Below are 17,370 nucleotides of genomic sequence, written 5' to 3' on the forward strand. Positions count from 1 at the left end.
ACTCCTGGCAATGCATTCCAGGCCCCCACAACTCTTGTCTCCCCTAACGTCTCCCCTAAACTTTCCGTGACTCAACTTAAACAGATATCCTCTGTCATTTGCTGTTTTTGCCTCGGGTGGAAACAGGCGTTGGCCATCCATCATATCCACGTCCTTCATAATCTTGCAGACCTCGGTTAGGTCTCCTCTCATCCTTCTTCATTCCAGAAAGAAAAGTCCCAGCTCCGCTAACCTTGCCTCATAAGACACATACTTAAATCCAGGCAACATCCTGGTAAATCTCCTCTGCCCCCTCTCCACAGCTTCCACATCTTTCCTGTACTCAGGTGACCAGAACTGAACATAATATTCCGTGTGGTCTAACCTGATTTTTATAGAACTGCATCATGACCTGGCGGCTCCTGCACTCAATCTCCCTAACGATGAAGGCCAGCGTCCTATAGGCCTTCTTATCTACCCTGTCCAGCTGTGATACAACTTTAAGAGATGTATGGATTTGCACCCCAAGGTCCCTCTGTTCCTCCACACATTAACCATGAACTTTGCCTTCAGGTTTGACCTTCCAAAATGCATCACCTCACACTTATCCAGATTGAACTCCATTTGCCACTTTTCTGCCCAACTCTACATTCCATTTTCTTCTTCTTTGGCTTGGCTTCGCGGACGAAGATTTATGGAGGGGTATGTCCACATCTGCTGCAGGCTCGTTGGTGACTGACAAGTCCGATGCGGGACAGGCAGGCACGGTTGCAGCGGTTGCAAGGGAAAATTGGTTGGTTGGGTAGTATCCCGTGACATATTTCTACACTATCCACACCTCCAACTTTTGTTTCATCCACAAACGTACTAACCCATCCTTCCATCGTTTATAAAGACCACAAAGAGCAGGGGTTCCAGAGCAGATCCCTGCAGCCCCTCCACTAGTCACTGACCTCCAGGTAGAACACCTTCCATCTGCCACTACCCTCTGCTTTCTGCAGGGAAGCCAATTCTGAATCCACACGGCCAAGGTTCCATGAATTCTTGGAGAAATAGAAATCAACTTCAAAGTGCCAATATATTGCAACTCTTCCTTGATTATTTCCTGCATAATCTTTACACGGAATGAGCTTCGACAGATTCTTCTTGAGAACTGGGTGGTTATTTGGTTTCACCCACTTAGTCACACAGCAGTGTGGTTCTTGGGAACATCACAAGGTTGATTGCAGAGAAGGTAACTCTTCCAGCTGCTCATTCCCAGATCAGACATCATCCCAAGGCCTTGCTGCATCCGCGCTCCTGACTAGATGCTCACATTTGCTTTCTATTCTCTTTCAAAATACCAGTGAGACTCCTGTATCTCACCAACCCTCTCCTTGCCCTTGAGAAACTGGAGACAAACTACCATGCAGTGAAGGTGCTGTTAGGGTAACGAGTTCCCGACTCAGTGACAAAGGACCAGAGAAGTGAGTCCAAGTGCATGGCTTGGAAGGGAACCTGCAGGTGGTGGCATTCCTCCGCACCAGCTGCCTGGGTTCCTGTCAATGGAAGAGGACATAGGTTTGGGAGACTTTGAGGTACACCAGCCATTCTCAAATTATGGTCCCCTTTATGTCTCTGCCTAAAGTTTATGGGCCTCCCTTCCATGTGAAGTAGTCAAGTTTCATTGGTTTCTTCAGTGCTCCTACCAACTACGTGAACATAAAAAAATATTTTATGTTACGCGAGGTGAAAAACAAGGCTTTTACTTTAATGTGATGTGGCCTCCTGTGAAGCGGGGGGGAGGGGAAGGCATCTGACCCTGTTGAGAATAGCTGTGGTCGAAAATTGGTGATAAATGGTGAAGCAGTCTTGGACCACCCCCCCCCCCCCCCCCAAAATGGCCTCCTCCCCATGCCCCACTGCCATTCCTACTGGTGCACCAATACAATCCCACCTCATGCCCTGGCACCACTCCTCTCCATGTCCCAAATGCAGCCCTTCTCTGTGCCCCAATGCGGCCTGGCCTCGCGCCCCAAGGCAGCCCCTCCCTGACCCCCAATGCAGCCTGGCCTCGTGCCCCAAGGCAGCCCCTCCCTGACCCCCAATGCGGCCCGGCCTCGCACCCCAAGGCAGCCCCTCCCTGACCCCCAATGTGGCCCAGCCTTGCGCCCCAATGCGCCCCTACCAATGGAGCTATGCACTTGAAGGTAAGCAACTGTGATACAAGCAACCACAACAGCAGTGGAAACCCTGGGGAGGTCAGACGAGGAAAACTGCTCACCGTTCCAAGCACCAAGCAGGCAGCATCCATGAAGAGGATGACCGCACCTGCACTGATAGCACGGGAGATCACGACTGATCCTGCATGATTGATACCCATCCTCACCTGGCCGGCGACCCCTGACAGTGGGGTAGGACCAGGCACTGTCTCTTCGATTGGAAGACAAGTTCAGGTGTCAGCGCAACGTAATGAACTACTCCCGCCCGTGACAGCGTCTGCAGGCCCCAAACTGAATTCCCAAGTCACAGAATGTACCACCACATCAACTAGAAGCAAGACATCTGTAACATCAAGGTACTGCTCAATACAATACGGCAGTCATTGGGTGTATTTAAGACAGAAATTGACAGGTATTTGATTAGTCAGGGTATCAAGGGTTATGGGGAGTGAGGCTGAGCGATAAGGCTCAGTTCATGATTAAATGGCAGAGCAGACCTGACAGGCCGAATGGCCAACTTCTGCTCTTGTATCTTGAGACAATGCAGGAAATGCAGCAACTAATGATATTTAGAGAACTCTGGTAGCCGAATTCCAGGAGGCACGTAGAGGCTTTGGAAAGGGAACAGAAAAAGTTTAGCAGGAGGTTGCCCAGATAAGAAGGGATGAGTCGCGGGGAGACGTTGGATAAACTTGAGATGCTTTCTCTGGAGCATTGGAGGACCTCATCAAGGACCCCCATCACCCTGGCCTCAACCTCTTCTCACTGCTCCCTTCGGGCAGGAGGTACAGGAGCCTGAAGTCCAGCCCCTCCGGGTTCAGGAAGTTTCTCTCCGACAGCCATTAGGAACCTCCCCTTGTTACACTGATCAGGGACGGCTGTGACAGCACAAAAGGAAAGCCTGCACTATTGCTAGTCATTTTCCTTGCACCAAGATTACTATGAACATTTATTATCTGCCTTTTGTATTATCTTTTAATTTAATCCAATTAGTTTACTATTAAATTTCTCTTTACAAGTACCAGCTCGGCCGCTGCAGTAAAATTTTGCACTGTGTGAACTGTGTGCCACAAAAGTCAATCCCAAAATTCTGTAGATGCCAAGACTGAAGTAAAAACACAAAATACTGGAGAAGCATAGCTACGTAGCAACTGTACAAAACCAACGTTTCGGGCTTGAGCCCTTCATCGAAAAACTCAAGACCATAAGCAAATGTCGGTGAAAATTTTCACAACAAAAATGTATCCCCTTCAAAACACTGGACTGAGAGAACAAGAAAGTCTTCAGATGTTGTGATGTGACCCATGAGTCCGTGCTGCCCAATTAGCCTACAACCCTTGGTATGTTTCGAACGGTGGGACCCCCCCCCCGGGAAAAACCCAAGCAGACACGGGGAGAATGTATAAACTCCTTGCAGACAGCACAGGATTCGAACTCCGGTCCCGATTGCGGGCGCTGTAACAGCGTTGCATTAACCGCTACGCCAACCATGCCGCTGTATATAAATGCGCTGGCGGAACTCGGCAGGTCACGCTGCGTGAATAGGATGTAAAGATACACACCAAAGTTCGAGGCCTGAGCCATTCATCAACCTATGAGCAAAAAGACTTATGCAATAGAACGTTTCAGGTGAAAACCAGGGCAGTACAGTTAGCGCAACACTGTTACAGCCTGGGTTTGAATCCGGCGCTGTCTGGTACGGGAGTTGTAGGTTAATTGGTGTACTTGACCAGCAAATGTTCGTGGGTCAGAAGGGCCTGTTACTGTGCTGACGGCTAACAAAAAGGTAACATCAGATGCCACACCTGGGCTGGGGTCCATTATTCATCTTGCTCTCTCATTCAAAACATGTCCTGCTGTTAACACACGAACCTGCTGAACGTGTCACGAAATTCATTATTTGCGACAGCATTACATGGCAAATATTGTTATAAGTTTGATTTTAAAAATATATAAATCAATGCAAAAAGAAGAGAAAGTGAGGTCGTGCGGGCGGATCATGGTCCATTCAGGAATCTGATGGCGGAGGGGAAGAAGCTGTTTTTGTACCATTGGGTTGTTTGTCTTCAGGCTCCTGCATCTCCTTCCTGATGAAGAGGGCCTGGCCTGGGTGGTGGGGATCCTCGAGGATAGAGGCTGCTTTCTTCAGACACCGCCTCTTGCAGATGCCCTCGATGGAGTGATGAAGACTGATGCCCGTTCCAGGTACCCACCACCCTCTGTGTAAAACCTTGCCCCTCCCATCTCCCCAAAACATCCTTCCCCTCCCAATTAAGCACGACTTCTAGTATGTTATTTTTATCCCAGGAAAGGGAAAGTGTAAAATATATGCCCAGCACATCTCCTTTAAAGGGCCCAAGCCCGAAACATCGGCAATGCATCGTTAACTTTGCTCCATAAAGGACACTGTTTGACCTGCTGAGTTTCTCCAGCAAAATGTTTTTTTAACTTTTTTTCCTTTAAACTTACTTCCCTTAAATGCATGCCCTCTAGTGTGCAGCATTTATTACCCTGGGATAAAAGATTCTGTCTGTTCACCCCATCAATGATCCTCATAACTTTATAAACTTTCATCAGGTCTCCCCCTCTGTCTCCACCAGTCCAGTGAGAGCAACCCAAGTTTGTCCAACCTCTCCCGAGGACTCATTCCCACTAGGCGATGGCACAGTTAGCCCAACGCTGTTACAAAGCCAGTGATCAGGGCTCGAATCCCGCGCTGTCTGTAGGGAGTTGGTACGCTCTCTCCGTGTCTGTGTGGGTTTTCCCCGGGAGGGGTGCTCTGGTTTCCTTCCATCGTTCGAAACATACCGGGGGGTTGTAGGTTAATTGGATGTAGTTGAGTAGCCTGGACCTGTGCTGTATGCATGTCATGTCTAAGCCACACTTCTTCTTTGGCTTGGCTTCGCGGACAAAGATTTATGGAGGGGTAACGTCCACGTCAGCTGCAGGCTCGTTTGTGGCTGACAAGTCTGATGCAGGACAGGCAGACACGGTTGCAGTGGTTGCAAGGGAAAATTGGTTGGTTGGGGTTGGGTGTTGGGTTTTTCCTCCTTTGCCTTTTGTCAGTGAGGTGGGCTCTGCGGTCTTCTTCAAAGGAGGTTGCTGCCCGCCGAACTGTGAGGCGCCAAGATGCACGGTTTGAGGCGATATCAGCCCACTAGCGGTGGTCAATCTGGCAGGCACCAAGAGATTTCTTTAGGCAGTCCTTGTACCTCTTCTTTGGTGCACCTCTGTCACGGTGGCCAGTGGAGAGCTCGCCATATAACACGATCTTGGGAAGGCGGTGGTCCTCCATTCTAGAGACGTGACCTACCCAGCACAGTTGGATCTTCAGCAGCGTGGATGCGATGCCGTCGGCCTTTGCCATCTCGAGTACTTCGATGTTAGGGATGAAGTCGCTCCAATGAATGTTGAGGATGGAGCGGAGACAACGCTGGTGGAAGCGTTCTAGGAGCCGTAGGCGATAACGGTAGAGGACCCATGATTCGGAGCCGAACAGGAGTGTGGGTATGACAACGGCTCTGTATACGCTAATCTTTGTGAGGTTTTTCAGTTGGTTGTTTTTCCAGACTCAAAACGGTCAACCAGTTTACCTATCTCGGCTGCACTATTTCATCAGATGCAAGGATCGACAATGAGATAGACAACAGACTCGCCAAGGCAAATAGCGCCTTTGGAAGACTACACAAAAGAGTCTGGAAAAACAACCAACTAAGCCACACAACATCCTGGTAAACCTCTCCTGTACCCTTGTCAAAGCCTCCACATCCTTCCTGAAATGCAATTGCACAAAATTAAAACAATGCAGCAAGGAATTCTTATCTTTGGAGAAGTGGTGGTTACTCTGTAGACACAGGCCACTCCCTCACCACATGAATAACGGCAATTTGTTTTAAGATAAGGAAAGAACTGGGAGGTTTCTCGTAGAGTGAAGACAGGGTGGACTTGTTTTCCACGTCCATCTCCAACCTAGTACCGAATATCTTGCTGGATCATTTCAGAATGTCTTACGTGCATGCTGTGCCTGTTTAGAGTCAGAGTTTGACAGCAAAACAAATTTAAATTTAGACATGCAGCACAGTAACAGGCCCTTCTGGCCCACGAGCCCATGACGCCCAATAAACCAGCCCCCCCAACCCCAGTCAGTACGTTTTGAACGGAGAGAGGAAACCGGAGCCCCCAGTAGGGAAAACCCACGCAGACACGGGGAAAATGTACAAACTCCTTCCAGGCAGCGCAGGATTTGAACCCAGGTCGGTGGCGCGTCGCTAACCGCTACACCTACTGTGCCACCCCAACACATGGACCTCAACCTCCCCTGTCTGTATCACACCAGTTAACAGGGGCAAAACAGCAGGGAGGAACAGGTGGACCTTGGGGTCCTCGTCCAGAGAACCCAGAGACAGAGAATTGGACACAAGTTGGAGAAATGGAGAGACAGGTAGAGGGACAGATGAATGGGAGGCGGAAAGTGTTAGAAACAGGAAAGTACAAGAGTAGGTAAAGGACAAATGGAAACAGGACAACCAGATTGAGGTGAAGTTTACCCAACGTTCTAAAAACAAAATTCCTCATTCGAGCCTTTATGTTTATGACGACATTCTGATGGTAATAACAAAGGAACAGAAATAGGCCATTCAGCCCATCGTGTCTGCCCTGCCATTCAATCATGAGCTGATCCATTTCCCCACTCAGCCTCACTGCCCGGCCTTCGCCCCATAAACTCTGATGTCCTGGCTAATCAAGAACCTGTCAATCTCTGCCTTAAATACACCCAATGGCCCGGCCTCCACAATCGCCTGTAGCAACAAATTCCACAGATTCACCACCCTCTGGCTGAAGAAATCCCTCCGCAACTTTGTTCTCAGTGAATCCTGAAGTTGTACCCTCATGTCCTACGTTCTCCCACCGGGGGAAACAACCTTTCATCTACTCTGTCCACGTCTTTCAACATTCAAAATGTTTCAATGAGATCCCCCCCTCATTCTCCTAAATCCCAATGAGTACAGGCCAAGACCTGTCAAATGCTCCTCATACGATAACCCCTTCATTCCCAGAATCATCCTTGTGAACCTCCTCTGAACCCTCTCCAATGTCAGCCCATCCTTTCTTAAATGAGGAGTCCAAAACTGCTCACAATCCTCCATGAGGTCTCACCAGGGCCTTCTAAAGCCTCAACATCACAACCCTGATCTTATATTCTGTTCCTCTTGAAATGAACATCATAACTATCCAACGCCAGCTACACTGAATTTAACTTTTCCCAGCTGTCCGAGTGGGAATCAAAATCACACTTTCACAGCACTTGGCCCCAGTGCCTGGCTGACACTACACCTCACGAGTGAAGCCCAACTCGATCCACAAACAAAATTTTTAAAATATACTACCTATTTGTCAAAATGCAGAAGTGGTGGAAAATACAACTAAGAGTTAAGATGGCCACAGACAACTTTTGGCTGATGTTATCTTTCAAACTAACAGCCCTGGGGTATTGCTACTCAGTTTTACATTGTAGAACAATTCTAGTTGTGGGGGGGGGGGGGGGGGGGTGGGAGTGCTCCTGTTGTGGTAAAAACACAGAAACACTGGAGGAACTCAGCAGGATGCAGAGTGTGTCCAGCAGAAATCAAGATGTGTCACTAACGTTTCGGGCCTGAGCCCTTCCTGGAGGTGTTAGGTACTCTTACACATGGAATATTGCACTCAGTTCTGGTGGCCTCATTCCAGGGAGGGTGCAGACGCTTTACCAGGATGCCTCCTTGAATTGGAGAACTTTCAAGATTCCATTTCTTGTCATGGTAATAAAACTGTGTCGTATTACATGAAATTTCTCTTTGCCTGCTGCAAGGCAGACAGATTCTCCACTGGCAGGAATTGCCGTAGCGCCTCTTACAGCCAGACTTGCAGTGACCTATGAAGTTGACCGAGCTGGGGCTTTTCTCTTTGGAGCGATGAACGATGAGATGACTTATTGGAAATGTACAAGATTCTGAGGGGCTTGGATAGGGTGGACAGCCAGCGCCTTTTACCCAGTGCAACAATAGCAAATACCAGGGATCATCTATTTGAGGTGAGTGCAGGAGTTAAGGGGAGGTGTCAGGAGTACCATTTTTTTTCCACACACAAGAGTGGTGGCTGCTTGGAAAGCATCGTCGAGAGTGGTGGTGGAGGCTGGTACAATAGGCTCTTGGATAGGCACGTGGATGAAAGATAAATGTGGTGTGCAGTAGGGAAGGTTTAGATTGTTGGGTAGGGTTATATAGGTCAGCACAAAGTGGGCGAAGGGCCTGTACTGTGCTGGAGATGGGAAGATAGCGGTGCTGCCAGAGCTTTCTTAACGGCAGTGCTGCCATTGGTGCTAACCCACAGAGTGCAGGGAGCAGAGGCTCAGTGATCCCGTGGGGTCCATCCGCTCAGACCGACTGCTGTCAGCTCCTTGCAGGCTTTAAGCGGCCTGTAAACGGAGCTGACGGTGGTTTTATTTAAAATTCTGCAACCACGGGCACAAGATGGCAACGCCTATGATCGGCAGCCGCCACAAGGGTTTGCAGACTCCAGGGAAGTAGTGGACTGGAGCAGGGCACCAGAAGACGGGGAGAACAACCGCTGTTTGAGACGGTGAATGGATGGTGGCCACAGCGTCGCACCAGACTAGTGTGGGGTTCTGCAGTTGAAGAACACGCAAGGCACAGCGGGCTGTTGGAGGCTCGAGGCGAGGAACCCACTCTGGCTGCGGGCCGCTGGCGATAGCGGTCGAGGGATTCACACCGGCCTGCGGACGGCTGGACACTGGCTGAAAGGGTGCCAGGTATCGGAACTGTGACGCGAGAGGGTGGTGCTGGAGCTGAAGATTGCAGGTTCCGAACTGGAGTTTGGGCTGGAGTCTGTGTCTTTCTCTGACTGTAGGAGGTGTTTCAGGCAAATTCTGCCAGTGGCGAATTGGTCTGCTTTACGACAGATGAAAACAAATTCTTTGCAATACTGCACTGTCTTTATGACATGACAATAAATCAAATCTGGAATGTTTTAACCTCTCCACACCTTGATCCACCTATCACTTGTTTTACCCCTCACCCTCACTGGCCATCTCCCCATTACATTCTCAGTTTGAACCACTGACCATCTGCCTCCATCCATCGGCGCTGTCTGGCACAGAGTTCTCCTGCACCTCGATTTCTGTCACTTCGTAATGTCCCGTGTCTGTCCTCTCTCCCCACAGACCCGTACATCCTCCACCTTGGTCCCTCCAATTTCCCCCTGCCGCCAACCTTCGGGGCAACTTGTTCCTTATCACAACCTGCTCAACACCCCTGTTGACCCTTAGCTAAAACACCCAAATTCAGGACCAAAGATATACAAGCCAACAGCTCCAGTTTGTGCGGAGATTTGGCATGTCATCGGATATTCTGATCAACTTCTACAGGTGAGCTGTGGAAAGTATACTGATCGGTGGCATCATAGCCTGGTTTGAGAATTTAAGTCCCCAGGATCGAGAAGGCTGCAGAAGGCAGCAAACATATACAGGTCCAACACAGGTTCCGACATCCCACCCACTGGAGACGTCAGTCTCATGAAGGCAGCCGACATCGTCACAGGCCCCCATCACCCTGGTCACAACCTCTTCTCACTGCTCCCTTTAAGCAGAAGGTACAGAAGTCTGAAGACCAGCACCTCCAAGTTCAAGAAGTTTCAGAGAACATTCCAGCACAGTACAGGCCCTTCAGCCATGATGTTGTGCTGGTCCATATGTACAAAGTGAAAGGAGGGAAGTTTTTTTACCCAGAGAGTTGTGGGGGCCTGAAATGCCTTGCCAGGGATGGTAATGGAGGCTGAAACATTGGGGGCATTTAAGGGGCTCTTAGACAGACACATGGATGGAAGTAAAATAGAGGGTTATGGGGTAGGGAGGGTTTAGTACTTTTTTTTGGGCAGGGAATATATCGGTCGGCACAACTTCGAGGGCCATAGGCCCTGAACTGTGCTGTATTGTTCTTTGCTCTATTTCCAAAAGAAACTAAACTCTTCCTTACCTCATAAGCCTCTATTTTTCTTCCATTTGTCCAAGAATCTCTTAAATGCCTCTATTATTCCCCCGCTCCCCCCCACCCCCCAGCAAGGCATTCCAGACACCCACAACCATATAACCATATAACTGTTTATGGTGTGGAAACAGGCCATGTCGGCCCTTCAAGTCCACGCCGGTTCACTTAGTGAAAACAAAGTTAAAAACTGTGCAAGAGCATCATTATTTTACCAATGGGAGGTCCATTTAAGAATCTGATAACAATTGGGAAGACACCACCTCCTGCACAATAATGTTGAACATCAGTGCCCTGCACATACGCCTTATTATATTCCTTGTATAGCAGGGACCCATTATCTGGAATTCAAGCAACCAGCAAAAAAAAATTGCAGGCAAATAGATAAAAAATAAGAAAGTTTAAAATTACCTCATCTTAGCAGTTAGTTTGAAATTCATTCAACATGCTTTAGCCACATTGACCACCGCCAGTGGGCTGATCTCGCCTCAAACCGTGCATCTTGGCGCCTCACAGTTCGGCGGACAGCAACCTCCTTTGAAGAAGACCGCAGAGCCCACCTCACTGACAAAAGGCAAAGGAGGAAAAACAACTCTGTGTAAAAAAAACACCCAAATCTTATCCCTGATGTCTCCCCGAAATGTTCCTCCCTTCACTTTGTACACGTCCTCTGGGAAACAGGCGCTGGCCGTCGCGCCTTATCTATGCCTATCATAATCTTGTGGACCTCAGTAAATTTCCTCTCATCCTTCGCTCCAAAGAGAAAAGCCCCAGCTCTGCACAAGTCATATTTTCCAACCAAGGCAACATCCTGGGAAACACAATGTTCCAAGTGTGGCCTCACCAGAGATTTATAGATCATCTCATGACTCCCAAACTCAATCCCCCAATTAACAAAGCAACAAGGCTTCTTAACTGTCCGATCTATGGATTTGCGTGAAGAAATTTCCCCTCATGTTCCCCTTATAATTTTCCCCCTGCAATCTCAAACCATGGCCTCTGGTTTGTCTCTTTTAATTCTATTGTGTTTACGAGAATAGCTTTTCTTCATAAGACCCTGTTTGACTGCACCAAGTAAGAATTTTGGTGCTTATTCACATTGCTCAATGTGTATGACAATAAACTCATTGACATTCGACAGGGTTCAGAGGAAGTTCACAAGGGCGATTCCGGGACTGAAAGGGTTATCATTTGAGGTGCGCTGGACAGCTCTTGGATTTCAGGAGAATGGGGGTGGGGGGGAATCTCACTGAAACATTTCAAACGCTGAAAGGCATGGACAGAGTAGAAAGGCTGTTACCCACAGTGGAGGGTGGTGAAGCTGTGGAATTTGTTGCCACAGGCAGTTGTGGAGGCCAAGTATTAGAGATTGAGAGGTTATTGATTAGCCGGGGTCATAGGGAGAAGGCCGGGAAGTGGGGCTGAGTAGGGAAAATGGATCAGCTCACGATTGAATGGTGGGGCAGAATCGATGGGCTGAATTGCCTATTTCTGCCTTATAGTCTTATCAATGTCACCTTCCTGCACAGTTCCCTCATTCATCTCCAAAGACCTTGTCCACGTGTCTCTCGGGATAATCCAATGACCATCCACGCTGAAATTCCAGCAGACAACTGATTTTTAATCTCTACCAGATGAAAATACAACATATAAAGTTTCTTCAATTATCAAATGCAGTCCAGACCAGCTGACGCACTCCCTCCTCCCACTTAAAAACATCAAAGTTACCTTCAAAATAAGCGAGTCAAATCTGCAGACGCTGTGATTGTAGTAAAAACACAGAAACACTGGGGGAACTCACAACATCCGAAGGAGGTAAAGATATCTAACCGATGTTTCAGGCCTGATATGTCAGTAATATATCTTTACCTCCAACGGATGCTGCGAGATCAGCTTACTTCCTTCAGCATTTCTGTGCCTTTATCCTTAAAATAAGGTAGCGTAGCAAGAGTGCTAACCGAGCGAAAGAACGAGGCCAGCAGTCGGTGGGCTCGTTGGGACTCGTGAGCTTTATTTTGACTAGTGCACTGCCGCTTCTTAAGGAATTTGAAGCTCCCGCCCCCCCACCCCAGAAACTACATCGCCGTGACGCAAACGTGCTACCTGCACGCATGCACGCCCCAAGCTTCTACCGAAAAAGAAGACCGCACGACGCCATTTTGCATGAAGTCCCACAGTTAAGAAGGCCTATGGGACGATGGGCTTCATTAGTCAGGGGATTGAGTTTGAGTCGAGAGGTCATGCTGCAGCTCTACAAATCTCTGGTGGGACCACACTTGGAGTATTGTGTTGAGTTCTGGTCAGCACATTACGGGAAGGATGTGGAAGCTGTGGAGAGGGGGCAGTGGAGTGGAAAATAAGCCTTATGAGGCAAGGTTGGTGGAGATGGGACTTTTTTTCTTTGGAGCAAAGAAAGATGAGAGGAGACTTAATAGACATCAACAAGATTCGAGAGCCACAGGTAAGTCGACAATCAGCGCCTTTTCCCAGTGCGCGAGTAGTAAACACCAGAAGTCACGTACACAAAGTGAGGGGAGGAAAGTTTAGGGGAGACATCAGGGGCAAGTTTTTTTTTATATACAGAGAGTTGTGGGAGGAATGCATTGCTGGGGATGGTGGTGGAGGCTGGAACAATAAAGATATTTAAAAGTTTCTGAGACATGCAACATGGATAGAACCATAGAAAGCTACAGCACAGAAAACAGGCCAGTTGGCCCTTCTAGCCTGTGCCGACCAGCTAGTCCCAATAACCTGCTACCATTCCATAACCCTCCATGCCTCTCCCATCCATGTATCTATCCAATTTATTCTGAAAACTCAAGATCAAGTCCGCACCCCCCATCAGATGGCAGCTCATTCCACACACCCACCACTCCCTGAGAGAAGAAGTTCTCCCTAAACCTTTCCCCTTTCAACCCTAAAGCCATCTCCTCTCGTACTTATCTCTCCTAATCTCAGTAGGAAAACGCCTACTCGCATTTACTCTGTCGAAACCCCTCATAATTTTGTAAACCTCTATCACATCTCTCCTTATTCTTCTTTGTTCCAAGGAATTAGGACTTTTGAAAGAAAAAAAGGCTTACGGGGTATGAAGGGTTTAGTATTGTTTTGGGAGGAATATATAGTCCAGCACAACATCAAGGGTTGAAGGGCCTGGAGGGGAGTCACGTGATGGAGTAGTGGCCGGACGGTGAACTCCAGCCCTCTCCAGAAAAGTCGGAAAAAACAAAGGAAAACACAAAGGCACAGAAATAAAAGTTAAAGAAAAGTGAGTATAAAGGTGGAAAGAAGATGGTGACAAAAAAAGAAAAATCGAAATCAACGGTAAGAAGATAAGAAGAGAAGACAACGGAGGAAGAAGGAGAAGGCCTTACCTGTTCGAAGAGGCCCGCGGTGGAGAGAGAAACCCGCTCCCTCAGGTCGGTAGAAAGTGGACTACAAAAATGGCTCGTTGAGCCGAGTAAAAGTGCGCAACCGCGCATGCACGACTCCTCGCGCATGCGCGATGTGCATGAAAAAAGACACAACGACGGGAGGGGGGACCAGCTGGGGAGTCGATCTCCACAGCCGGCAACGACAGCTGCAGAACACCTGCAGCAAGAAGAGACCACAGAAGACAATGGAAACAAGAAAGAAGAGGAGGAAAGGGCAGCAAAGAAACAACAGACGGCCAACCCAGAGGAAGAAGAAGAGGAAGAATACAGTGAAATAGATAAAGGGAAAGGCAAGGTAAAGGATATACTTTCTCTTGTTAGAGGATACATGGAGTCATTTAAAGAATGGCAAACACAGGAATTTAATGAATTAAGAAGAATAAACAACACAGAAGAGAAAATGAATAAAATAGAGATGACCTTAACAGAAATGGGAAAGAAAATGGACAAGATGGAAGAGCGGGCAGTAGCAGCAGAAATGGAGGTAGAAGACTTAAAAAAGAAATTGGAGGAATCTAATAAAAAAACTAAAGAGACACAAGAACTACTAGCTCAAAAAATAGATATAATGGAAAATTATAACAGAAGAAATAACATAAAGATAGTGGGCCTTAAGGAAGATGAAGAAGGCAAGAATATGAGGGAGTTTATAAAAGATTGGATCCCTAGGATCCTAGGATGTCCAGAACTACAGCAAGAAATGGAAATAGAAAGGGCACATAGAGTATTGGCCTCTAAACCACAACCACAACAAAAACCAAGATCTATTGTAGTAAAATTCCTAAGATATACTACAAGAGAAAAGGTACTGGAGAAGACAATGGAAAAAGTAAGAGAGGACAACAAACCACTGGAGTATAAAGGGCAAAAAATCTTCATTTATCCAGATATAAGTTTTGAACTCCTAAAGAAGAGAAAAGAGTTCAATACAGCAAAGGCGATTTTATGGAAGAAAGGGTATAAATTTATACTGAAGCATCCAGCGGTATTGAAAATATTTATTCCAGGACAACAAAACAGACTATTCTCGGATCCAGAAGAAGCACGAAAATTTGCAGAACAATTACAAAATAGACTGAGGGATGAAGACGTGTAATGAGAGTAAAAATGACCACGATTTATATGTATGTGGGTAAAGAGGTATATTGTGTATATTATAATGTGCATACGTGAATGTATCTGTATTTAGAGGAAAATATAGGTAGTATAGACAAGAATTAATAAGGGAAGGAAATGGAATAGAGGGAATAAGGAGGGAATTAAAAGAGTGACCTTTGTTACATATGAAAAGTGAAATCTTTTCTGGGGGGGCTGGGTGGGGAGGAGTTACAGTCACTGCAAAATCAGCTGACGCTTGCGAGTGAATTCACAAACCCAAATGGAGAGGGGAGATGTGGTTGTCCGACAAGGGATAAAGGACAACTCAGGAGGGGAAGGGGAGATTGGGGCTAAAGAAGTTTTAAATAGGAGAACAAGGAAAATGATCGATGTTTTAGGAATGTTGTCTTATAAAGGGTTTAAAATAAGAAAACAGAAATGGAAAAGGAGGAAAGGTAATGATGGAAAAACAGAAAGGGAAGATAAACAAAGTATAAAATGGCTACGTTGAACTATATGACTTTAAATATTAATGGAATACATAACCAAATTAAAAGGAAGAAACTGCTAAATTTACTGAAAAAAGAAAAAATTGATATAGCATTTGTGCAAGAAACACACTTAACTGAATTGGAGCACAAGAAATTAAAGAGAGATTGGGTAGGACATGTAACAGCAGCATCGTATAATTCAAAAGCAAGAGGAGTGGCTATATTAATTAGTAAAAATGTGCCATTTAAAATAGAAGAGGAAATAATAGATCCAGCAGGGAGATATGTAATGATAAAATGTCAGATATATTCGGAGTTTTGGAATCTTCTTTTTCTTCTTTGGCTTGGCTTCGCGGACGAAGATTTATGGAGGGGGTAAAAAGTCCACGTCAGCTGCAGGCTCGTTTGTGGCTGACCAGTCCGATGCGGGACAGGCAGACACGATTGCAGCGGTTGCAAGGGAAAATTGGTTGGTTGGGGTTGGGTGTTGGGTTTTTCCTCCTTTGCCTTTTGTCAGTGAGGTAGGCTCTGCGGTCTTCTTCAAAGGAGGCTGCTGCCCGCCAAACTGTGAGGCGCCAAGATGCACGGTTTGAGGCGTTATCAGCCCACTGGCGGTGGTCAATGTGGCAGGCACCAAGAGATTTCTTTAGGCAGTCCTTGTACCTTTTCTTTGGTGCACCTCTGTCACGGTGGCCAGTGGAGAGCTCGCCATATAATACGATCTTGGGAAGGCGATGGTCCTCCATTCTGGAGACGTGACCCATCCAGCGCAGCTGGATCTTCAGCAGCGTGGACTCGATGCTGTCGACCTCTGCCATCTCGAGTACCTCGACGTTAGGGGTGTGAGCGCTCCAATGGATGTTGAGGATGGAGCGGAGACAACGCTGGTGGAAGCGTTCTAGGAGCCGTAGGTGGTGCCGGTAGAGGACCCATGATTCGGAGCCGAACAGGAGTGTGGGTATGACAACGGCTCTGTATACGCTTATCTTTGTGAGGTTTTTCAGTTGGTTGTTTTTCCAGACTCTTTTGTGTAGTCTTCCAAAGGCGCTATTTGCCTTGGCGAGTCTGTTGTCTATCTCATTGTCGATCCTTGCATCTGATGAAATGGTGCAGCCGAGATAGGTAAACTGGTTGACCGTTTTGAGTTTTGTGTGCCCGATGGAGATGTGGGGGGGCTGGTAGTCATGGTGGGGAGCTGGCTGATGGAGGACCTCAGTTTTCTTCAGGCTGACTTCCAGGCCAAACATTTTGGCAGTTTCCGCAAAGCAGGACGTCAAGCGCTGAAGAGCTGGCTCTGAATGGGCAACTAAAGCGGCATCGTCTGCAAAGAGTAGTTCACGGACAAGTTTCTCTTGTGTCTTGGTGTGAGCTTGCAGGCGCCTCAGATTGAAGAGACTGCCATCCGTGCGGTACCGGATGTAAACAGCGTCTTCATTGTTGGGGTCTTTCATGGCTTGGTTCAGCATCATGCTGAAGAAGATTGAAAAGAGGGTTGGTGCGAGAACACAGCCTTGCTTCACGCCATTGTTAATGGAGAAGGGTTCAGAGAGCTCATTGCTGTATCTGACCCGACCTTGTTGGTTTTCGTGCAGTTGGATAATCATGTTGAGGAACTTTGGGGGACATCCGATGCGCTCTAGTATTTGCCAAAGCCCTTTCCATCTACTCAATGTATATTCACCTAACGAAGAAGATCAAAAGTTTATGCAAGATATCTTTTTGAAGGTCACCTCAAAAGTTAAATAAATGGGACCCAACAGTATCTGATAGATGTTTTCGATGTAAAAAAGAAACGGGAACAACAATTCATGCAATCTGGACATGTGAGAAAGTAGAAAAATTTTGGGAAGATCTCAATCAGATATTCAATAAAATAACAGAAAACAATATACCAAAGAATCCAGAGATCTTTCTCCTAAGTAACATAAAAAACAAAGAATTTGGAATTGATTTGGAGGGTGCACAAAAAAGATTTGTTAAGATAGCTCTAGCCGTAGCAAAAAAATGTATTATGTCAACCTGGAAATCGGAAGATAATTTGAAAATACAACAATGGTATATAGAAATGAATAAATGTATTCCATTAGAAAAAATAACATATAGTTTAAGAAATAATATTGAAATATTC

The 17,370-nt window shown here is 46.9% G+C and overlaps 1 protein-coding gene across 3 annotated transcripts in view; it reads right to left on the reverse strand.

Moving 5' to 3' along the window:
* Positions 1-17,370, reverse strand: part of LOC138756947 (rab11 family-interacting protein 1-like) — a 111,939-nt gene that overhangs the window by 91,393 nt on the left and 3,176 nt on the right. For 2 of the 3 annotated variants that reach the window (XM_069923415.1, XM_069923414.1), the window contains exon 1: positions 10,631-10,734. The exons of the other annotated variant lie outside the window; for it this stretch is intronic. In XM_069923415.1, the coding sequence (XP_069779516.1) occupies positions 10,631-10,659 (29 nt within the window). In that variant the 5' untranslated portion in view covers positions 10,660-10,734. Of the gene's footprint in view, positions 1-10,630; positions 10,735-17,370 lie in introns of those variants that run through there. 3 annotated transcript variants of the gene reach the window in all.

This window comes from Narcine bancroftii, chromosome 3 (genome assembly GCF_036971445.1).
Source record: "Narcine bancroftii isolate sNarBan1 chromosome 3, sNarBan1.hap1, whole genome shotgun sequence".
In the NCBI taxonomy this organism is placed as follows: domain Eukaryota; kingdom Metazoa; phylum Chordata; class Chondrichthyes; order Torpediniformes; family Narcinidae; genus Narcine; species Narcine bancroftii.